Raw genomic sequence first — 22,364 nt, 5'->3', positions numbered from 1 at the left:
ACGGGCTCACTGTCCCAGGTATTGGCTGCCCGGTTTAGTTGAGATGTGAACGTAGGTTCGCAATACAACTGGCGGGGTGAGGTGTAATTCCGAGGTACACCGACCTTCATCATTACCTTGGTATCAAAGTTCTAGTACCTGAGTGAGCCAGTAGGGTTTGGTAAGGATGATGCCGTGTCTTGGGAGCATCTTGGATAAAGGCGTAGCTTGATGCCTGGTCCTAGAGATAATTAGGTGTTTTCTACTTTTTATTGAGTCGTCGATCGCGAAACGTTATATACATGTCGTCAACGACGAGGGATGGCTGACTGAGAGCAAGAGGGACAGAACGCTGAACATGTAGCCGATGATCCCAGGCGCAATTCTTATTGTAGATGAAAGGCTTGAGAAGACGGGACGTTAAAAAAAAAGGAAAAAGAAAAGAAAAGAAAAGAAAAGAAAATGGACGGGGTGACAGGTGCACTATTGACGAGCTGGCGCTGGCTTGATTTTTCAGCCGGAGAAGGCACCATGGTGCCCAAGGTGCGCATCCTGGACAGGAGGTCATTATCTTGATTGTCGTGAGAGGTTGAATAGTAACGGTCAAAATGGCTCCAACCCAAGCCGGTTGGTGGTAAGACATGAACGTGTATGGGTCATAGATTGGTAAATGTCTTGAATATATCGCGTCATGAAAAAGAAAAAATATCCATGAGTATATGGCTTAAGTTCAATGCTACTTTTGAAAGGTATTTCATCTCATATCTTTCATGCCAAAGGGCTACCAAGAGAAGGAACCGTAATTATTGACCAGTTACTCATACTGGAAAAGCGCACTGATACTCTCGCCGTGGTGGACGCGACGGATAGCCTGGAAGACTGTCAGTCAGAGTTCCTCGAAGGAAGTAGTTGAGCATTATACCTCTGCAAAAACGTGGCCGACCTCCAAGACTTCCAGCTTGGGGCATCGGCGCAAGTGCTCTGCCTGAGATACGCTGTTGGTTACGACGACCTTGTCTAGAGCGCTGGCATTGATACGGTCGATCGCATCACCGCTCAAGATTCCATGAGTCACCAGAGCGTAGACTTGCGAAGCACCTTCCTTCTTCAGAAGTTTGGCAGCCCGGGTGATAGTGTTTGACGTGTCAGCAAGGTCGTCAATCAGGATGGCTGTCCTATCCTTAACATCTCCAACCAGCATCATAGTTGCATTCTGACGGTCTGTGATCCGCGTGGGACGACGTTCCTAAAGAATATTAGGAGGATATGGCGAGGGAATCGGTAACACAAACCTTGTGGATCAGAGCGAATTCCATGCCCATAGAGTCCGCAATCGCAGTTGCCCGCTTGGCGCCACCAGCGTCTGGGCTTACAACAACGGCTTCTTTGTAGTTGGCGATGTTGCGCATAATATAGTTCTTGAGAAGGGGTCGCCCGTAGAGGTTATCAACGGGAATATCAAAGAAGCCTTGGTATTGGGGATCATGCAGGTCCATCGTGATAACGTGATCCGCGCCAGCACAAGTGAGCAAGTCAGCCACGAGAGTACCCGCTTGAGCCACCCACTGTTTATATCCAGGCCGCGGCTCAAATTTATTGATTTTGTCTTGGCTGTCATCCAAGAGGCCGTTCGGAAGCGTGGACTTGCTGCTGTCCGACTTCAGAGACTCCATAGTCTCACTGCGAGAAAGTCCGTTGGGTAGGCGTTTCTTGACAGGGCTACCGGTAGACTCCTCTAGCTGAGCCTTTGCCAGACTCTTTTGCAGGTTATCAACACTGACGCCATTTATCGGGTTTCCGGCCTCGAGCTTCCCGGGATGGGGGGTCGTAGGGGTGCTCTCGAAGGTATACCCGTTGGAAGCGCCCTTTCCTTCAAGCGATGATTTGACTAGAGGAGCTCCCGATTTGTTGTAAGGAATATCACTCTGGCGGGAGTATGGAAAGAGCGGGAGAACAGCGGTGACTCTTCGAGCAGATGCAGTTTTGCATGCCGAAATAGTGATAAGCAGCTCCAAAAGATGGTCGTTCACCTTTCCACCACCAGACTGAAGAATGTAGACATCTTTTCCACGTACGGATTCTTTGATTTCAACCCTCGTTTCACCGACAGAAAACTTTGACAGCAACACGTCGGCTGGAGGAATCCCGAGTATATCGCAAATCGTCTGAGTCAGTTGAGGATGGGAAGTGCCCCCAATGACGACGATATTTCGAACCATTGTTGCCAGAATGTCGGTATGGGAAGAATGTCCTAGAAAGTACGCAAGTGGCCCTGGGGGTAGCCGATTCGGAGGCGGAGAAAACCTGGGAAAAGCCGCAGAAGCGGGTGTTCTGGAGGGGCGGTATCGATCGGGAACGTTAGCTCGGTAGATGCGAGGCGAGCAAAATGTGGAACGGAAAGTCCTAGAGTAAGGAGAGCCAGAAGCTAGATCATGGCGGGGAGTCTTGAACACGCTTCAAGGGCAAGGACGAAAGAGACATGGAATGAGATGTAGTGGATCAAGATGTCGTGTGAGCCCGTAATGGAAGAAAAGAAAAAAAGCCTTTCTTAGTGGACCTTGCAGACCGGGTTTTCTGCCGTTGACGCCTCAGGTTTCAGCCCGCCCCGATCAGGATAAGCGGTATCATGGCCCCTCGTCTTCCAAGGGCCCCGCAGGAATGACGAAAGCTTAAGCAATCGTCGTCCACGGATTAGGAAAGGACACCACAACATAAAAGGAACAGAGGACGACGCCAAACAAAATATCAACATCCAGCATGCGGTTAGCCATCATCTCTCAGACTCAACAGTAGCTGTTTTGCCTGTTACGAAAGGGCTAAGAAGCTGCGGATTACACCAAGGACAGTCTCAATTGACCAATAAGTACTTGAACGTGCGAAAAGACTCGAAAAGAGACAAATGAAACAGGAATAGCAGAGAAATCCATGGTATTGTTCATTGCTCAGGTCCAAGTCCAGGTCCAGGTCCGGTTTCCAGTGTTGGGTTAACGGCCAAAAAAAGAGCTTGCATTATTAAAGATTCTGCCAATGCATTGGTATAGTATCAGGCCAGCTCCAGTAATCCTGTAACTCAAGGTCAGTAAGGGAGCAGCTTCGCGGAAACCCAGGGCCATGTCCCGGTGGACAGACATTCCAGGGATGAGTTGAGGTGAAAGGCTCACAGTAAAGTTGTGCTCTGTTTATCTGGATCTCTAATATATTGGTAACCCCACATTGTTCCAACACAGCCGATCCTTCAGCACTGTCGATGTCGGTGATTTCAACAGGAGGACAACGTGATGCACATTATTGTTAGGGATTTCCCATCATACACGACCCTACAGAACGTTAGTATAGAACGCCGGATTCGTGAAGGTTTGCATTTTTACCCCGTGCAGATTTAAAGGCGACCTGAATTCGCGATAATGTTCCCAATAGTGGCCACTCCTATCCTTGTAGACAATGCCAACAGCAGGAAACAAATCTTTCTGCGTTCTAGCAGATAAAGATTCCTCTCCAGCATCTCTGATCAGATCAGCGATTCAGTCTTGAAGACAAGGCACCTCCACCATGGGCACTGCTGTACGTGAACTCGCTAGCAGCCTGGGAGTCTTGGGTCTTAATATGTGATACAGCCGAGTTGAAGTCGATGGTCTAGAAAACCCGGTTCTTTAAAGATGATATAGCAGTCTATCGGTCTGTCCATACTCAAGACCGAGACAAAAGTCTTGATCTTGGGTTATTTGATGGCTGTTCCTGTGCTTTAGGCGACCGTGTCAGTTTCGCGGGTGCGGCGCCGAGGTCGAGGACTCTCTCGGTTGCTCGCTTGATCCTGATCATGTTTGTTTCCTGGGAGATTCCTGTTAGGGATCCAGGCATAATTCACTCTACCAGCCCCTTGAGCGGAAGCATGGTCAGGTCAGGCAACAAGCGAGAGTTGGGCAGTTGTCGTGTCAAATCAGGAGCGAAGATATGTTCGTGTCACGTGCACTCCGTGAGGTTACAGAGCAGATAATACTAGGCCACATATGGTCTAGCAGCTGATAGGAGATCTACGACGCAACAAGCTCCAGCTTCCAGGTTCGTTTCTCCATCATCAGTTTACAAGATTATCTGGCGGGGAGTTAGGGCTCGTATGGCCTTGAATAGTCCTTGATTTGATAGCGTTGAATTCTCTTTCATCTACAAATGCCTCCTTATCTTATATCGCGCCGTCCTTCTCCGACCACGGCGTTGTTCACAGTTTCCAATGCCTCCAGACATACGAGCACCGCCGCAAAGCTCTTCTTCTACTTCCAGTTCCTTCTGCGTGGGACAGTACTCGCGGGCGTACTTCTTATATATGCTGCGCGGTTTCGTCGCGCGTTCTTCAGCCAAGATGGCCCCATTATACCTTGGACCGCAGTGTGGTCTAGTCCACTGGGATCCTTCGCTTGCCGTGTTGCTGATACCTCCAACTTTATTGGCATCGCCCTCGTTAGCATGGTCCTCATATTCGGCGTCTTTAAGAAAGGCTATACCGGTTCGTCTCCGTCATGCGCAGCTTTATTCGTTCTGCTTACCATAGCTTTGAAACAGAAGAATCCCTTTTGGTAATCCGCGGTTTAGGCATTCAAACATCCACATCTTCTCCTACTTATCTATTCAAGGCTGCGACGAGGTTCATCCCAACGACAGAAATTCAAGATATTGTCATACACGAGGCTTTCAAGGGTTTCGAAGTGCGCTTTTATTTGGCGGTGGTTGTTGTAGGGGAGCCTGAGGTGGTTGTGGTCTTCCCGGTAAATCTCTCGATTATGCGCTCCCCTGCAGAAAACGCAAGTGCTTATGCTATTATGCCCAGAAACTCCTGCCGAACAGGGCAAAACTCGAAGAAGTCTGGAGAGGCTCTCGGCATTGCCTGTACGACTCAAAGCCATAAAGGATCCAGATATTTGCTCTTGATAACATGCCCGAGGAACGGCGAGGCTCTTTCGTAACTAAAGTTTCCACAAAGGTATGTACAAGTCATTCTGTTGCAACCCCATTGTCCTTTTTGTCCGTTCTCCGCTGCTTTGCCGCGAGGTATCTTGCGTTCTGGACTTCAACGGTATCCATCTTCCTCTTTTGCGCTAGAGGGAAATATTGCCCCTTAGCTTTGCCCTCGTTTGCTCCACCAAAGACTCTGTGCACCTTATTCTGTTTTTCACGCTCTAGATTCTTTATGTTTCCGGTTCGCATAGCATTCTGATCACCTTGTTGAACTACTAGGTCTAGCAGTGCGCCGGCCAGAATTTCGTCCATTTTGCGTTGCCGCCAAACAGCCCAGAGGTCATCGACCACGCCGCCCACGCCGTATTTCCCCGACCCTTTGGCGTACTCGCTCCTTGCCTGTCTGGTATCTCCAGCGTAGACCCATTCCAGGGCATCCTCTCGCGTCTCACTGTCCTTTGCTGGAAAGACGCAATTCCAAAGAACTAGCGGGGCATCAGATGCCATCTCGTACATCGGTTTGCGGGGGTTTTTCGCCACGTCGAGCAATTCGCGCACGACAGATGGTGACTCAAGTCCTTGGCCAACAAGAAAGAGAATGCCAACCATATGCCTTACTTGATGCCACAAAAAAGCGGAGCCTTGCAAATTGAACACATATACCTGACATCCAGGAGGCACTGAGCTTTCGGGTTTCTCGGACAAAGAATCTGTGTCAGGGTAGTTTAGAGCGCTGAATTCCGGTCGATTCACATATCCCAACGGGCTGTTCCTGGGATCAAGTAGCTCGATGTCGGCACGATATATGATTCGCTCGAAGTTTTCAATTTGCTTGCTTGTATCAACTTTACAAAAGTTGCGAAAATCATGCACGCCCTCAAAATACTTAGCAGCTTCACGCATAGCATCGATGTCTAGCCACCCCTCTCGATATTTTGGGGGCGCATCGCCCCTCCGTGGAAGAAGCCCAAGAGGGCCCGGTGTCGGGGAAAATGCGGGTTGCGTGAAGAAATATTTGTAGTGACGCTCACGACAGGAGTAACGCGCATCAAACCCCTCTGGCGGATTCGGGCACCATGCCAGCACGCGAATATCTTCTGGAAGTGCTTTATTTAGCAGGCTGATATAGGGTAGCTCATCCGCAATATCATCCCAGTCCTCATCCGCCGCCGCTTCACGTGTAGCTTCCGCAGTGTCATTCGATCCTTGAGCAGGCTTCGGCTCCTTTCGCTTCGGCCGAGCACTGCGAACCTTAAGCCCAATAACCTGGCCAAAAGCACTAACTCCACGATCCGTTCTTCCCGCCTTGGAGTACTCACACCCCTCCCAACTAATGTTAAAGGGCTCATTTTCTTTCCTTTTTGCCTTTCGATCGGGAACATCCTCATCACCCATATCCGTTGGGAAAATCAGCCTCGTCCTCATGAGCGCCTTCCACATCTCCTCCTCAATCGTTGGCAAAGCCGTTGGATTATTGTTCGCATGCTCGAGTCCCTGATACCGCTGCCCCAGGTATGCAAATTTTAACGCGATGAAGCGGAAGTTGTACTGTGAGGGGTCCATCTTCTTCGGTTGTTTAGGAGGTCGCACAGCCGGGGTGTGCGTAATGTCGTCGGGGTCATATTTTCCCGTCGCGAGCCATCTGGGGACTTCTTTTTGTTTGTCTAAAGGCGCTTGCTCTTTTGTCGGCGTGGAAGTGGAAGCAGATGACGCGGGTTTGAATTCCGCGTTCCGGGAATGCAGTTGGCGTTCTAGCTCTGTAATCCGTTCAATGAGGCTGGTCGTACTCCAGGTTGAGTAGTCCGGGTTCTGCTGTTCCTGAGCTTCTTGTTTCTGAGCCAGCTGCTGTTGTTCTTTTTGCGCTTGTTGACTCTGGCCTGCGAGCGGGCCCTGGGGGGCATTGCCGGACATGATTCCTGCACGGAGAGAGTCGAGTTTTGAAAGGCCCGAGTGGCGATGTCGGCAGAATATTCGGCTTGAATTGACTTGAGACAAGACGAACAGGGGTTTCAACTGAAATCTCCACATCCCCCGGTGATGGTGAGGGATGTCGGGCGTGTCTTGGTCGGGAACCTTTCGCTCGGGCAGCTCTGACTCCGAGAAAAATCTTGCCCCAGTTTGCGGTGCAATATTAGCTGTATTCGTATTACCGATAGATAAGGGCATCGATAAGATAAAGGGATTCTGGGGAAGTGCGAAGCCTACGCTCCAGGCTTGTGCTTTAAGTTGACTCCCAAGCTATGTAATTGTGAACCTAGATCTCCTTGTGCTTAATTTAAAGATACCCGTACGGCTATCCCCCTTGACTGTTAAGAGCCAGAAATGGGTATCGAGTAGAATATTTTATCCATAATTCGGCGTTGAAACCAAATAGAAACAATTTAATAGATTCGAGATTTGGGAATTAGAAACGCAGTAACTTGATCGGTTGACCTCGTAGGTAGTTCATGATATCCATTCAGTCATTAGCTATACGCTTTCGCCTTCGAGATCATACTTCGCCCAGCGACTCGCGGAAAGGGCAAGGTGCTGAGCTTGTCAGGGCGGTGATAATGTAGGAAAATTTCTCTTCCTCACGATGTCCTTGGCAGCTGGCCACGGCTAGTTCAATGTCGAATATCCATGCCCATATTCATACCTACTGTACGTTCCTGAGCCTGGTTGGGAGCCCGCCACAATATACAATGCTAGATGAGGTTAGTGGGCCATTCTTATCAGCGGTCTTAGCTCCGATAAAGTTTCCTGTGGCCATGCTCGATCCTGGCTAATATCTGCTTCACCGAGGATCTATCGTAAAGCAGCATTCTACTGTCAATGAAATATAGTTTATGAATATTTGAGAAAACGGATCGCTGAAGATCACCAAGATCCTTGATGATTTCATGCCCGCAATGGCAAACCCACAATCTAGGGAGGTCCTTGAGACTCCTATCACAGTCCTGTTACTCGGCGACGCAGGGTGCGGCAAGTCGACTTTTCTATCGTGCGTATACACCACATGCTTCCCTAGCACTGGGAATGGGCATTCATTTCGTTCTTACACCTGGGAACGGGCATAATTAACATCCCATCGCAGGGGACTTAAAAGCATTAGGAACGGAAAAGCAGACAATGAGCCAATAGACATCCTCCGCGACAGCGACCAACCATTCGTTTATGAGATTTATTTTTCCAAAAAATCATTCACGCTAGAGATCTACGACACGGCGAGTCCGAATCAGCATTGGACGACGCTCCAACCGGACGTTGTGCTTCTCGCCTTTGATATTTCGAATCGGGCGACGTTGGATGGGTTGAAGAGGGTGAGTTTAAAACCACCAACCAGTCCGTTGCGCCTATAAGGTTATGCAAAAAGATTGCAGCTGATGCGTATCGTGTGCTGAATATACAGTGGCGGAGCGACATCATCCGCTACTTTCAGCGGGGAGAAGGCGAGCGCATCCCCGTTATGATGATGGGATTGAAGAGGGATTTGAGGAAGGAGGAGGAGGGTATTATATATCCACAGGAGGTATGCGCCTGTCTATCTTCCCTTTTATTGGCGCTTGTCACGTGTTAACAATTAGCATTGATATAGACGTATAGAATCGCGCAGGAGCTTCGCTGCGATCGATATGCGGAATGCTCAGCTGTTACCGGGGAGCTCATGACGCAGACATTTGAGGACCTTGCGAGACTTGCCTATCAGAGTACTACTGCTGCTGGGGGACAAACGAAGGGAGGGTGCCTCGTTATGTGAGAGATAAGGTGTATGCAAGAATTTTGATCATTGATACCCATTGGACTGCTTGTATACATATATGAAGCGCCTACACCCGTGTGCTCTTACTACTCTTACGATTTGCGATGGAGTTTAGAATATACGAATGGTAGCTTTCATCACTTTCATTTACGTATAACATACAGGGAGAAACCAAGGTAACGATCAAGTCCACCTTGTGGATTGACGGCACAGGGCTTTCCCCCAGAAGCTCACTGATATGAGAACAACTGGGTATCTTTCCCTCATCAAGTACCGAGTCAATCATTGAACAAGCAATTCCTCCCCATGAAACAAGACGTAAAGCGGACTGAACTGAGAGGATGATTCGTGACAGCATACCATTGGGTGGAAGAAAAAGAGGTTGGTTTCGGGTGTAATTCTTTTGCCGTTTTTTCTTTTTCCTTTTTGAGTATTTGCGGAACAGAGGCTAGGATTGACATGCCAGGGGAATATATTTGATTTTCCTTCTCTTCAGACTCTCCCAACAACTGCCCTGATATCGCCGGGTTGAAAAGCAGCTTTTTACCACTTGGCACCCTCGGCAGGCTGAGCCTCAGCCCAGTTCTCACCTCCAGGAGCGGGAGCAGAGCTGGCAGCCCAGTCACCACCGTCAGCCTCCCAGCTGGTAGCACCGGCAGCCGCGAAAGCAGCAGGGGCAGCAGCACCCTGAGCATCCCAGCTCTCAGCAGCGAAGCCAGACTCGATGGCACCAGTACCGACATCCTCAGCGCTGGCAACCTTCTCCTCAGCAACCTCCTTGTTCTCCTCAGCTTCAGGGTCGCGGTAGAAGTAAAGGTCGACAACGACGTCCCAGTCGACCTCACGGTTGGCGAGGGTACCACGGAGACGGAGGACCTCACGGGCAAGGAGCCACCAGATCAGACCGATGGCGTGACGACCCTTGTTGTTGGTGGGAATAGCAACATCAACGAAGTCGGTGGGGGAGTCAGTGTCGCAGAGAGCAATGACGGGAATGTTGACGTAGCTGGCCTCCTTGATGGCCTGGGCATCGGTGCGCGGGTCGGTGACGACGATGAGGCGGGGCTCCTTGAAAGAGCGGGTGATGTAGTTGGTGAAGTTACCGGGGGTGAAACGACCAGCGATAGCGGTGGCACCGGTGTGGGAGGCGAACTTCAGAACAGCACGCTGACCGTAAGGACGAGCAGAGATGACACAGATGTCGGCAGGGTTGTCGATGGCGGCGATGATACGGGCGGCCAAGAGGATCTTCTCCCTGTTTTCGCGCACGAGTTAGAACTCGTACACTTCGCGTATATCTCCCCCTCAATTCCTCCGAATAACGTACCAGGTCTTGCCAACGTTGATAACATTGACACCGTCAGGGCGAGTCTTCCACAGGTAGGGTTCCATGTGAACCTGGAGGTTCTTGGATCCCAGGTGGCATTGAGCTGCGAGGAGCATCTCAATGTCCTGAGGAGTAGGGTTGAAAATGGGAGGAAGTTGAGAAGGGGCCATGATGGGCGATTGATACTGCAAAGTACGGCGATTTGAATATATCAATCGTCTGGCGCTTGTCGCGATGTTGAGGTCGAAGAGAGGACTGACGCGAGAGACAAGACAACTTTTCCTCCGCGGGAGATGGCTGATTTCGCTTCCCGGGTTTGTGAATTTTAGGGCTAGCCTAGGGTTGACAAATCACCTTCATCTTCTTGATTACTCATCATGAGCTTTTCCGGAAAACAGAGTCACGTGCACTGTATACCAAGACTGGACTAGCGTACTCCGTATTTGTCCTCAGATTGAGATTTTGGCCCGAAGTCGAGAAGCATTGGTGATCGCAACGGCAAGATACACTCTGCACAATGCGTCCGCGCATTTCCTTCCAGCCTTCACTCAAGGCATTCACTGGTAAGCTGTTCTTTCGTTTGCACTATTGGCAATGCTGAGACACCCTTGTTTTAGGTTCCTCGCATGCTCAGAGCCCGCTTGCCAGACTATCTCTAAACCCGAGCAAAACGTCCGCCAGAGCTGGTTCCGCAGAATCGAGGGAACGCCGAAGACATGATCCTTTCTTAATGGCTCAATCGCGCCAGCGCAAGGCCGCGAATCTTTCCCGTCAACAAGCCCTCGTAGAGGAGCGTAACGCCTCTCTCGGCGATCCCGTGCACGGAAAACCGACACCCTTTGTCGAAGCCCTGAAGATTCATCAGGCCGGTACACAAGAGTCACACCCCAATCACTTCATCACTTTGAATGAGCTCGACAAGGCTCTCGATTACTCAAAGCACCTGACCTCCCCTATCGAGAACCCAAACAGAGCCACGGCAGACCCGCAGCTGGAGAAGGAAAGTGCAGAAAGGCATCTCGAGGAGCACCGAAATGCCCGCGAAGCAATCAGCCGAATTGTTGATATCAGGAACGGAAATACTGCTGACCAAATGCGCCTTCGCATTCAGAAGTGCATCGAGACGTTTGGCCGACACAACACCGACAAGACGTTGCCCCCGAAGCCTGCGGCTGTCCCGCCAGAGGGAGCGACTGTCCATTTGCAAAAGACTCCCCGCGTCGGGCCCGACACCGGTTCTCCTGAAGTACAGGTCGCAATCCTTACCGCAAAGATTCTCAATTTGTCTAGACACTTGGAAACTACTAACAAAGACAAGCACAACAAGCGCAACTTACGACTTCTCGTTCACAAGCGACAGAAGCTACTCCGGTATTTGCGAAAGAAGGAAAGGGGTGGTCCGAGGTGGAAGAATCTTATGGAGACGCTTGGGTTATCAGACGCTTCGTGGAAAGGCGAGATTAGCATGTAATTGTTCGGGCGTTTGTACATTAGTTGTTTTCGAATCTCTCTCCAACGAAGCGTTGGCTTGTACCTTTACGATTTTGACCTCTGGCGTGTTAGGTCTTTCGACGCTGCTTTTCCGTCTTTCTACCTTGTATAGTTACAATTTCAGTTAACTGCCGTCACTGAGGGTACATTACGTGATTCTTGGAAGCTACGTGGCCGGCAATATAGACCCTGAAGATATTTCTGTAGCTAGCTGAGTCTGAGGTGCTGCTTAAATTAAGTTTATCGTCGTCTCATTTGACACCGTGCCAGGCACCGAGCAGGACTGTTCCAGCTTCGCCTTCCAATGCAGGCAGTTGGCTAGGGCGCGACAGCGCTTATAGAACTGCCAACCTCCTGATATGAATCAAACTAGGTTCATTCCCTTAATAACAAAGACAGGCAAGAAAGCTACGTCGATTTCGTCCCTACACGTAAACTGAACCAATTGGGTTGCTGCCAGCCTATCACCACGTATTATTCGTATACTGCCATGGGTGGACCTCCGTATAATTCATCCCCAAAGCAAATGCGTCTGATTTCCTCTTGAGAGCCCACAATGGTGATGTTAGCTGAACAGCAACGTTCAAAGTGAGAAGTTAGGGCCCAAGAGTGATCGATTAAGACTGTGACTAGACACTGATGGAGGGCTTCTCTAGAATCTGACCGCCGGATACTCAATTAGCATCCTTATTTAAATGAGCACATTAGATGATGATAAAGGCCTTTCATTTCTTCGGACGAACCACTTTGCAACTGACAGTCTATGATTCTACCGAATGTTTTATGAAGGGTGGAGCCGGGGCCAAAACAGATCATAAAGTACAGCACTGACCGCTTTCTGGGTTTGGGTTCTGCCGGCACGTCACTTGTTCTTGGCACCTCCTTCCCCAAGTTAATTTTCCCTCACAACTTAATTTCCGCAACATCATCTCATTTACTTTCTAACACTTCAACATCTCATCCTACCGAAGGTGAGTAAACTTTGCTAACACGCAGCAACTTATGTCGCAACCATAGCAAGATTGGATCAGGGATTTTCAAGGAATCTTTGTGTCCTAAATTCTTCTCTCATTCTACATCTTCCTTCTTCCGCACGCGCTCTCGATCTTCAGGCTCCAAATCTGCGAAGCGAGTTTCTCTCAATGTACATTTCCCCTTCTTAGTTAAAGCTCTTGGATCGCAAGCCCGACCTCGTTCTCCCACAGTCACTCTTTATTGACTTTCTCTGTCGCGATATTTCATGAAGTCATTGTCTAATCGCGCAAACACAAATATACAGTCAGAATGCGTACCCGTTCTCAGCCAGATTCGCCTGGTGGCTTCGTCTCCCTTGATGACAATAAACGTGCTACTCGTCGTACGACCAGATCGACGAGGTCCGCTTCCAGAGCTGCTTCCCAGGAACCTACTTCTGAACAGCCCGCCGAGCCTGCAACACAACCAGCGACTCGGTCAAAAACTCAAGCACGCACCACTAAGAAGACCACCACGAGGAAAGCCACATTGACTACATCAACTGCAAAGACTCAAACTCGCAAAGATGTGAGGCGTAAAACGCGAAGTGCCACTCGAAGGGCGGAGCACAATGCGACCGAAGAAGCGCAAGAGAGTGTTGAAAACAGCACTCATGATACTGCGCTAACGAATAATAAGGAAAATGTTGATGTCAACACTGAAGACCCTGAGTCTCGCCCACTTGCGTCGGATTCGGCTTTAATGGAACCTAAGAATTCAAGGCGTGAGTACCACACCTCTCCTTTATGTTTGTCAACTTTTGTGTCATCGCGAATTTCTTTTCCCCTCTCCTTTTATCTCCTTTTTTTAGTTTCTCTTTTTCTCTCCAAGGAGTCACAGGAGTCCAGAGATTCCCGGTCCCAAAATGTCCGAATGCCGCAGGATGCCAAAGAACCAGAGGTGTACGCGGATATTAAGTTGACCGTGAACCGATATATGCCGACTTCTCCACGCCGGTCATCCAGGGTCAGATCGATAGACATTCGATATCCCAAGCCCCAAGGGACTTACCAGTCTTCGTCAAGTACTTTGCTTAATCCCATCCCGGAAGGAGATGACTTTGACCATCCTGCGAGCCCCAATATGGGACTGAGCAGATATTGCCCTCCCAGTCCACCCTATCTCCGGCCAATCCCTCCAAAGTTTCTGCGACCCCAACTGTCACCCCATCCGTCCCAGTCGAGCCTCCAGTATCTTCTTTCACACGCATCAGCCTGGGAACTTCTATTCCACCTTCACCATCGCTCCCAGTTGCTGTTCCACTCACTTGTTTTGGATTTTTCGCCTTGATTTTACCCCCCGACCAACAAGTATCCAAGGCGCCAACTAGCACCGAGATCTGTCCTAGAAACTGGGGCTGGCCAAGGACAAAACCTCGACTAAAACGAACGATCATTCTCAAAGAGCACCGGGGACTCCAGGCAATGCCATGGCTTTAACGACTCTTTAGTCTAGTGCCAGAAGAGAAAAAACCGCTTACACTTGCATTGTTTCTCGCGTTCATATAGATAAGTCAAAGTTTGACAGAAAGCTAACTAAAAAGAAAGTCAACAGAAAACGGCCCCATACCGAAGACTCCCCCGATGATAACGCTGAGCCCGTCACACCACAAGCAAACAAACGCCGGAATCTTGGACCGCCTGGTAGTACCCCTTTCGCCCGACGGGCCACGCGTCTTACTCCCCTTCGCCGCCTCCCCCATACAGTATCGTTCTCTGAAAGGAAGCGACGCCGTGAGGCAGAAAGCCAAGGCCGCATCCACAGTACAATCTTCCGTCTTCCTCAATACGTCGCTCAGACTGAAGCTGATCGTCGCGCATCTGAAACCGCTGCACTAACACCTCTCTCCAACGAGCCCTTACAGGCCGAGTTTAATTTCTCATCTGAACCAGCTCAGACGGACGACCAAACCGCAGCCCAGGAAACCTCCACCCAGGAGCTCTCTACCCCAGAACCTGCTAGGAGCAGCTGGAACCTTAGTGGACTAATCAACTCTGTACCACGCTCTTTCTCCCGCCTTCTACCTAGGTTTGGCCGTAGTCGGTCAACGTCAGAAGCTCAAGGTACGCTTATGGTGATCTCTTCGTTGGTGTTCTCATACTCATCATCCACAGCTAGTCAAGAGCCTGCATCTGAACGCAGCAAACGAACACAGCAAGCTGTAGCGTCCCCCGCTGCGGCTCCCGAGCAGGAGCCACAACCTCGCCGCCGTCTGAGCGAGCAACCACCAGCAAAACGTGCCCGCAATTTATCCTATTCACTCTTTCCCGCTCCGATTGATCGTTCTCGTTACCTAGCGGATATTCCACCAAAGCCCACCACAACTCCCGTAACAGCACCCGCTTCTGACTCTACTGCTCAGCCTACCGAGGAAAGTACACCTTCTAGAAAAGAAGCTCAAGATTCACCCGCACCCACTGAAGGAGGCTGTGAAACTACTCCTCAGGAGAGCAATGCCGCGAACAAGTCAAAAAAGAAGCGCAAGCGCTCTCCGTCACCAGATGTAATCCCTAACCCCGCAGGTTCGAGCTATGGCATGGACCTAGATTACTTTTGCTACAGCTCTGATAGCGAAGGGGAAGCGGAGCCTTCACCTCCGTCTGAACTTGACCATCGTGGCAAGACTGCCCTTCGCAACATTGTTCAGTCGGAGAGACCGGCGTCTAAGAAGGTCCGCTTTGAGGCGAGCCCAGAAGACACGCCTTCAAAACGTCGTGCTCGGGCTACCGATCCCTACCGCGGAAGACACTTCATTGGAATAGGTGGTCCACAGACATCATCAGCGCCAACTACACCCACACCAGAGCCTCGTGTCGTGGACCCACAGCAATGGCCTGGTTTCGTCCCCAACAAATCGGGCACTTTTCAACTTGACTACGATGCCCTCTCCGATGACTCTGACACCGACACCGAAACTGTATCTTCACCCAAGCTTCCTACTCCTGGTACCGTCAGAACTCGCACTCCTGCACAGCTTGATCCTTCACAAAGGTATGATATCCTGGCCTGGCGCTTTTAGGCAACACTGTACTGATTGACTAGTGCCCAATCACCTGCTCCTCGTTCTGCTGCGCGTTCTACACAGCCCCCATCGACTCCCGCCCCCAAGATCGATGAGGAAGCCCTCGCTAGGGCCCGCTCCCAGGCTGAGAAGTACAAACCAAAGACGCCCAGTGGACTTCGCACCGCTAGTCGCTACTCTAGCCCCCTGACCGCCGTCACACCTGACTTCACGCCCGTGCCCGCGCCACCTGCCGAGAAAGACATTGAGAAATTCGGAGACGATGAGTTTGCAAAGGACGCCCAGTGGTTATACAGCATCTGCCCATCCGGGGATCTGAGTCAACTCGTTTGGCCTGAGAAGAAGCCCTTTGGTGAAGGCCTCACCATCAGCGCCGAGGCCCTCCGGATTGCAAGCGAAATCTGGGACCCAGCTGAAGTTGATGATGCATATGCCACATTTCAGCGCGAATTCGCAGAGTTCAAGAAAACTGCTGTATAGAGAATTGTGGTTTTTGTTACTTTTGCTTACGAGCCTGCGCTTTCTATCTACGTGTTAGAATTTGTCTTGCCTGTTGACTACATGTCTGGAGCTTTCATGACTGGGAGGAAACGAGGTTATTTTGCGATGCTTTTTGTCTGGTCAGCAGTGGGCTGTTTTTTTTTTTTTTATTTTTTTTTTAATTTTATTTCAATGCAGCGTCCCCCGATTGGCGGTCATGAATTTGGCGTTACACATGTTCATGTATATTTTGTTATTGGAGTACGGAACGGGTTGATTCTATGTTTCTTCGTCGTGTCTTGGGCGGTTGTTCTCAGCCATGTTTTTCAGTCCTTTATCGTTGTATTGCTTGACAATGACCCTATGTTTCTCTACCACGTCCTACGATCCTGATATCAAGTTTTGTTTCTGCGTGTTTATCATGGCATGCCAATGTCAGGATTGGATTGGTGATAGAATATTAAATCCGGCTCTTTCGAAACTTGCATTCTGGCGTAACGAAAACCCTATGACCACGGCAGGCTTTCTGCTGGAAGTGAGTGAGCTCGACAAAGAGAACTGTTTGTCTTGAACCTTGTGGGATAGTGGGATATGAACGGGTGAGGGCGTGCGAAATGGAGTGTCTTGTCTTAGCCAGCCAACAAAGAATAAGAGACGGCGGCCGTTCCCATTCAACAGTTGGTGATTCTGCAGCTCTTCTAGAAAGCCTGCTCTCCCATTTTCTTATCATTAATGATATCTGCTCCCTTCCAATTACGTCTCGTAATCGACATCTTCTCATTGAAACCCAACCAACCTTCCTCTATCACTATCTTCCACCGGCACAGCAAAAGAAGACATTGCCAGATACAGCGAAGAAAAAGAGGAAACAGATATGTGTTTCTACCAGCCCAACCCTCCCGGCTGCAGCTGCGCCTTCCACCAACTCATTCAGCCCTGTCCAAGCGCGAGGACATACCCGCCTCCCGTGCCGACCAAGAACCCGAACCCGCTTGTGAAAGTCTGTGGTATGAGGGAGTTTGCAAAGGGCGTGGGCATGAGAATTTGCCTGGGCTGTCAGTCGAGGTACGCGGGTAATGTGGGTGCAGGAGTTGGAGTTGGAATGGGAGGAAGACTGGGATATAACGTGACCTTGGGAATGGGGTATACGGTGTTCAACAGTCCGGGGTGGAATGCCGGACAGCAAAATGAGCAGAAAACTGGTGGGGCTCTCAAGAAGGACAAAGCTGGGTTTATGGAGTTGGCGATGGAGAGGATGGTGGCTACTGCGAGTGCGCCTACAGCTATGCCTAGTTCAGAGACTGGGACTGTCTTCGCCGCTAGTCCCGGCATTGGCCCCGAGATTGGAACTACATACGGTTCTAGCGTGATGGTTCGACGGAGAGAGCCCAAACCGGATTCGAGACGGATGTTACCGTACCCGAATCTGGTCTCGAGAGCGCAGACGGCCGTTTCATCACCTGTATCGGAACCTGCGAAGGAAGCTGCGAAGGAGATACCTATGCCGACGCCAACCCCAATGCCGAATGATCTGGGAAATAGGAAGGACAAAAGCGAGAGTCAGGGACAGGTTAAGGAATGTAGGCAGGTTATGGTTGTGCTGGGAAAGGTTCCCGAGTCGCAATCGCGTTTGCTGCAATATGACCCTGTTCCCGAAGCGACGGTTGAGAGCCTTGCTCCTGGTGTTGAGCGCAGACCTACCACTGCCACTGCCAGGAAGACTGGCGCTGAAATCTGTGATGGAAAAGATAATACGGTTGCGGAGAAGAATACAGAGGTGGTATCCGACCTCCCTCGGATTGAAGAGGCACGTGTCATGAAGATTGACAATGAGAGTCAAGTGGGAATGAATGGTAGGCATGGAAGTATGGATGAGAGTGTCGAGCGCTTAGCTATGACGTTAGCGTAAGATGAGGACTTCGTTTTTACGTCGATATTGCATAGCAGATAGGGGGCATTGCTTTGAGATGTTTGCATATTTGCGTAAGTCGACGCGAAATAGAACTGCACATTGCTATAAACTTATTGACTAGATCGCGATATGACCTGATTAGGACATCACACGATATAACAAGTCAGACCCATAGCTCAGGATCATCTCTCAACCTCTCCATCGCCTCTGTCGCAATTGAAACCGCAACATCTACTCCATCATCACACCAATGCCTCTTTCCCTCTTTGTCTTTCAGGCCCGGCCGACCCTCCATCAAACACAACAACCCATCTAAAACTGGCATATAAGGCTCAACGAATCTTGGCCTCCCTCTTGATCCTCCAAAATCAACCTCATATAGGCTCAGATGTGCCCAGGAAGTAAAAATTACATGTCTGCGCCCTAGATACGCCTCCCAGAGCCGCTGAGGCGCGACCTCAAAGCAAAGATCGTGCAGTCTTGCTTTGAGATTGTCGGGAGTATATAGAGATATATTACTGCGTATTTTGGTTGCGATGTCATATCTCTGCGATGCGGAAGAGCTGGCGTTAGCAGCGTCTTTCCCTGGCATCTGGACTGAGGTCAGGAGGATCGGGGATCCTATGAATTCAGACGGGAGACCGAGACGTTTCCGTAGACCGAAGGTATAGTGTAACGAGACGTTTCGCTCATCAGAACCTAACCCGCGCGCTCGGTTGATAGCACTCCAGACGTGCGCAACAATAGCATCGTGCCGGCTAACACCAAGATCCAACCCGCTAGCAACCTCCCAGATCTTGTTCGTCTGCTGCGCAGAGAAATGGAGTTTGATATGGGACACTGGGAGGGCCGTATCCCAGTCTTCCTTTGGCATTGGGTTCCCGGGCGACTTGATCATAGAGCGTGTAATGCCAGATGGTAGGTTCCGGTCCGAATTGCCGTCAGAGGCGGGATAAAACCAATCGTAGCGCGAGGAGGGGAGGGCGCGAGACTTTGCGAGGATAGTGCTATCCGGAGAGAGGGCGTCGATGTCTCCTGCTGCTTGCGAGTCGAGGAGTTGGGGGCTGAATACAGGGGTTGGCGGTTCTGTCTTCCGGTTGGAGGCGCCATATATAGACGTGGACTCGCCTGGGGAAAGAATCGAATGCTCAAACGACCATCTCTTCATAAAAATGCTCAGCGTCTGCGCATCGGCCAACGGATGGGCAATTCTAATACCGATAGCGATGCCACCACATCTAAACTGCGTAACCTGAATCAATACCGGAGAGCTAGAACACGCCCCTCCAATAAAGGGCAGCTTCTTTCCGTCTGCTAGAAAGACATTCGCTGAGCAGGACAGATCCCAGGCCCTGAGATCAGGTGACTTCCGCCGCGTCGAATTGGGAACGATCTCGTCCAGTGTCGTCCCGCAATGAGCAGTGCTAAATTCGACGCCAGGGTCTTGATCGGTGCCGAATGTTACGTGGAGGCGGCCGTAGCGTTTTGTGTGGTCTGCTTCGCCGTAGCCATAGTTGGCTGGGTCAGAAACGTGTGTGATTTTGCTAAGGGTGCCAACGAAATGTGGAAAGGAAGATAGAGTTATGGCTAGGGACTGTTCTAGAGTTGAGAGCCAATCTAGCTGTCTATGCCCATCCTTGTTGCCACCGGAAGGTGCATCAAAGAACCAGACTGCGGCACAGGCGGCATAGTTTGTGACGACTGCATCGAGGATGGAGAGGGAGACCGTGGTTCTGGTTGACTTTTGGGAGGGGAAGATGTAGACTGTCTTGAGTAAGTTGATTTCTGGCTGGGATGACATCTCGTGGTCGGAGAGCGCAGACCGTGAGTTTTTGGTGTTGTGCATCTTCTATCATTTGTAGAGCCTAGGTCTTTTATATCCAGATACCAGCTGCTAGGGCTGAACCTTGACTAAGCTAGACGAAGCGCTAGACTTAGTAGAGTTATATTGGCATAGCCACAGAACAGTCAAAACTGGGATTATAGCATGAGTCATTAGGACTCATAATACCCAAGTCTGACCTAGAATGGCTGTACGGTATTATCTTGAAAACGCAATCAAAATGGCTTACTGAACAGGCACATGTCTACCTTCGCGGGAGGGGACGCAAAGATGGTGAGGAATAAAGTCGGAACAGTCCGAATTAGGGCTCATGTGGGAAGCGCCAATCAGCGGCCGTAATACATTGGCTGGGGTATATAGTAGGTATGCAGTGCACCAGATGTCCTTGGCTAGTCGAAGCCCGTGAATTCCTCGTCTCCACCTTTGTCTGCGTCCTTGTCCGCCTTAGCAGCTGCGCGCTTCAGCCGCATTTGCTCTTCATTTTTTGCCCTAATCTGCTCGAGCATCTGCTCTGTCTCGAGAGCCTTCTTCTTCTCTTCCTCCGTCATCTTCTCCCACCGCTTCTTCTCCTGCCGCACCTGTTTCATGTCGCGCCGTTTGGCCTTCTTGTTTCTGTTTTCAACATTATTGCTCCAGGCCACAGTCTCATTCGGACGCTTCTTGTTCGTTGTTTGTTGTTGGCCAGATTCCGCCATCTCCTGTAGGAGCTCTAAGCGACGCTTCTCGCGCTGCTTATCCTTGTATGCGTACGTATCCCAATCCATTTGGACACCAAGGGTTTTGTCTCCCGTGAAATTTCTCAGTTCGGGCATCTTCGGCAGCTTCAGTAGTCCCCACGCTTTTCCTAGCCCCTCCCAGTCCAGATCCGCGACGCGGAAAATGCTGCTTGCTTGATGTTTGCTGTAGCTCCTTAGCCAACTAACAAAGGCCTTTTGGCCCCGATCATGGACCGCGCGGTCTGCCTTTACTACTTTCCGAGCAGCTTCTGTAGCGGCGGCGGCTTCGGCGTCGGACACGGTGATGGGTTGCGGGAAAGGCGCAACTGGGGTCTTCCGTACTTCTAGGAAGGAGACGTAATCTTCTTCCCTGCCCGGATGGAGCAGAACCACACTAAGACCTCTACGACCGGCTCTGCCGGCACGACCGCATCGGTGAATGAAGGTCTTTGGGTCCGAAGGAGGGTCTATCTGAACGACGAGGTCCACCGACGGAATGTCCAGCCCGCGGGAAGCGACGTCTGTGGTGAGAAGGATGGCCGGGGTGTGAGCGTTAACGAAACGGTTGAAGTTCTTTTGACGCACGTTCGCAGGGTGTTTTCCGTGGAGAGGTATTAACTGGAAATCGTCGCCAAGTATCAACGGGAGGATGACAGATAAGTAGTCGACACCTGAGCAAGTTGACACGAAGAATATTGATTTGGAGGGCGTCGGTTGCACTGAGTTAAGAATGTGCTTTAAGGCTGGAAATTTACGGGTTGGTGGTTGAGTCAAATAGGTCATTTGAAGGCTGCATCGAATAAGTATATGAGAGTATTGAAGGGTGAAGAAGTGCTAACCTGGCGGGGGTACGCTTGTCATCAACTCCCGACGCCCCCTTGACCTTGACCACGACCTTGACAGGATTACGCAGCCCGACGCGGACAATCTGATCAACAGCCTCACTTACACTAGCACTGAACAGCCCCGTCCGCCTTTGTTTCGGAAGTCTGCGCAGGATGTTCTGCAGTGTTTCCTTGAAGCCAAGATCCAACAACCTGTCCGCTTCGTCTAAGACAAGCATCTCGAAGGACGATTGTGGGCAGTAAACGTGCGGGGAAGAGAGCAACTCGAGAAGTCTACCCGGAGTAGCCACCAAGAGGTTCGGAGAGCGCTTCAAGAAGGTGCTCAAATCTTCTGCAGGCGAGGTCGAGCCTCCAAGGAGGAGCTGCGGAACGACCCTGAGAACGGAGGAAGAGTGTTTAGGCCGGGGAGCGTCTTCTTCGGTCTCGGAAGTGTTTATCACAGCCGCCGAAGCGGGATGGAACGCGAGTAAGGATGTCAAAACGTTGTAGATCTGCGAAGCAAGTTCTCTGCGAAGAGTCAGCATGGACATCTCCATTAGCTCGACCTGCTTTAAGCCAAATACCTTGTTGGAGAAACGATGATGGCGCCGACATGGTGCTTCTTGATGGGCTCTTCAAGGCGCAACAGCTTCTCCACTACTGGGATTAAGAAGGAAAGAGTCTTTCCACTTCCAGTGACGGCCTCAACAACGACATCCTTGTGAGCCATAAATAGAGGAATGGCCGATGCTTGAACCGGCGTCATTCGGGTAAACCCCATCGAGGAGACAGCGTCAAGCACCCATTCCGACAGCGGAGGATTCACTGCGTCCCAGGCTCGGGACGATGTCCCTGACGGAGGTTTCGGTGCCATTGCCAGATTCTTTGGCCGTTTATTCTCCGCTGGTCTCTGGTTCCTGGTCAAAATCGAAGGAATTTTTCTTATCAGTAGACTGCGATTAGATAGCGAGGCGGTGAATTTCTGCTGCGTGATGCTTTTTGATTTACACGTGATGCACGGGGTTCGGCGGAAAGCAGGAAGCGCGCCGACGGCCTGAATTTTG

The 22,364-nt window shown here is 50.5% G+C and overlaps 10 protein-coding genes across 10 annotated transcripts; 5 read left to right on the top strand and 5 right to left on the bottom strand.

Moving 5' to 3' along the window:
* Positions 1-418: 418 nt before the first annotated feature.
* BDW70DRAFT_127459 (ribose phosphate diphosphokinase subunit PRS5) lies at positions 419-2,515 on the bottom strand. The gene is made up of 3 exons (XM_073735280.1): positions 1,272-2,515; positions 902-1,225; positions 419-850 (listed from the first exon to the last, which is right to left on the bottom strand). Exons 1-3 carry the CDS (start codon positions 2,196-2,198, stop codon positions 794-796), a joined length of 1,308 nt encoding a protein of 435 aa, XP_073600162.1. The 5' UTR covers positions 2,199-2,515; the 3' UTR covers positions 419-793.
* A 2,450-nt stretch (positions 2,516-4,965) lies between these two features.
* BDW70DRAFT_147054 (pseudouridine synthase DEG1) lies at positions 4,966-6,957 on the bottom strand (the record flags this gene model as incomplete). The annotated part of the gene is made up of 1 exon (XM_073738661.1): positions 4,966-6,957. The coding sequence occupies one exon, from the start codon at positions 6,955-6,957 to the stop codon at positions 4,966-4,968; it is 1,992 nt and encodes a 663-aa protein (XP_073600161.1).
* A 753-nt stretch (positions 6,958-7,710) lies between these two features.
* On the top strand, positions 7,711-8,809 carry BDW70DRAFT_127454 (putative Rho-like small GTPase). The gene is made up of 4 exons (XM_073735279.1): positions 7,711-7,912; positions 8,006-8,231; positions 8,321-8,440; positions 8,507-8,809. Exons 1-4 carry the CDS (start codon positions 7,812-7,814, stop codon positions 8,666-8,668), a joined length of 609 nt encoding a protein of 202 aa, XP_073600160.1. The 5' UTR covers positions 7,711-7,811; the 3' UTR covers positions 8,669-8,809.
* rps0 (40S ribosomal protein uS2) lies at positions 8,791-10,270 on the bottom strand. The gene is made up of 2 exons (XM_073735278.1): positions 9,999-10,270; positions 8,791-9,926 (listed from the first exon to the last, which is right to left on the bottom strand). The coding sequence occupies exons 1-2, from the start codon at positions 10,166-10,168 to the stop codon at positions 9,215-9,217; spliced, it is 882 nt and encodes a 293-aa protein (XP_073600159.1). The 5' UTR covers positions 10,169-10,270; the 3' UTR covers positions 8,791-9,214.
* A 202-nt stretch (positions 10,271-10,472) lies between these two features.
* On the top strand, positions 10,473-11,704 carry BDW70DRAFT_127451 (mitochondrial 37S ribosomal protein uS15m). The gene is made up of 2 exons (XM_073735277.1): positions 10,473-10,561; positions 10,616-11,704. The coding sequence occupies exons 1-2, from the start codon at positions 10,516-10,518 to the stop codon at positions 11,467-11,469; spliced, it is 900 nt and encodes a 299-aa protein (XP_073600158.1). The 5' UTR covers positions 10,473-10,515; the 3' UTR covers positions 11,470-11,704.
* Positions 11,705-12,445: 741 nt separating this feature from the next.
* Positions 12,446-16,135, top strand: BDW70DRAFT_127449 (uncharacterized protein). The gene is made up of 5 exons (XM_073735276.1): positions 12,446-12,633; positions 12,769-13,227; positions 14,051-14,566; positions 14,618-15,494; positions 15,546-16,135. The coding sequence occupies exons 2-5, from the start codon at positions 12,774-12,776 to the stop codon at positions 16,003-16,005; spliced, it is 2,307 nt and encodes a 768-aa protein (XP_073600157.1). The 5' UTR covers positions 12,446-12,633; positions 12,769-12,773; the 3' UTR covers positions 16,006-16,135.
* Positions 16,136-16,191: 56 nt separating this feature from the next.
* Positions 16,192-16,545, top strand: BDW70DRAFT_127448 (uncharacterized protein). Its single transcript, XM_073735275.1, has one exon. The coding sequence runs from the start codon at positions 16,198-16,200 to the stop codon at positions 16,396-16,398; it is 201 nt and encodes a 66-aa protein (XP_073600156.1). The 5' UTR covers positions 16,192-16,197; the 3' UTR covers positions 16,399-16,545.
* A 1,013-nt stretch (positions 16,546-17,558) lies between these two features.
* Positions 17,559-17,952, top strand: BDW70DRAFT_127446 (uncharacterized protein; the record flags this gene model as incomplete). Its single annotated transcript, XM_073735274.1, has 1 exon — positions 17,559-17,952. A coding segment is annotated over exon 1 (313 nt), but the record flags the coding sequence as incomplete, so codon positions are not given.
* A 16-nt stretch (positions 17,953-17,968) lies between these two features.
* BDW70DRAFT_127443 (transferase family-domain-containing protein) lies at positions 17,969-19,752 on the bottom strand. Its single transcript, XM_073735273.1, has one exon. It carries the CDS (start codon positions 19,716-19,718, stop codon positions 18,081-18,083), a length of 1,638 nt encoding a protein of 545 aa, XP_073600154.1. The 5' UTR covers positions 19,719-19,752; the 3' UTR covers positions 17,969-18,080.
* Positions 19,753-20,123: 371 nt separating this feature from the next.
* spb4 (ATP-dependent RNA helicase SPB4) lies at positions 20,124-22,202 on the bottom strand. Its single transcript, XM_073744418.1, has 3 exons — positions 21,885-22,202; positions 21,316-21,828; positions 20,124-21,266 (listed from the first exon to the last, which is right to left on the bottom strand). Exons 1-3 carry the CDS (start codon positions 22,172-22,174, stop codon positions 20,150-20,152), a joined length of 1,920 nt encoding a protein of 639 aa, XP_073600153.1. The 5' UTR covers positions 22,175-22,202; the 3' UTR covers positions 20,124-20,149.
* Between the last annotated feature and the right edge of the window lie 162 nt (positions 22,203-22,364).

Source organism: Aspergillus foveolatus, assembly GCF_047715535.1.
Source record: "Aspergillus foveolatus strain CBS 279.81 unplaced genomic scaffold BDW70scaffold_3, whole genome shotgun sequence".
In the NCBI taxonomy this organism is placed as follows: Eukaryota; Fungi; Ascomycota; class Eurotiomycetes; order Eurotiales; family Aspergillaceae; genus Aspergillus; species Aspergillus foveolatus.
This window is presented reverse-complemented; position numbering and strand designations above follow the sequence as displayed.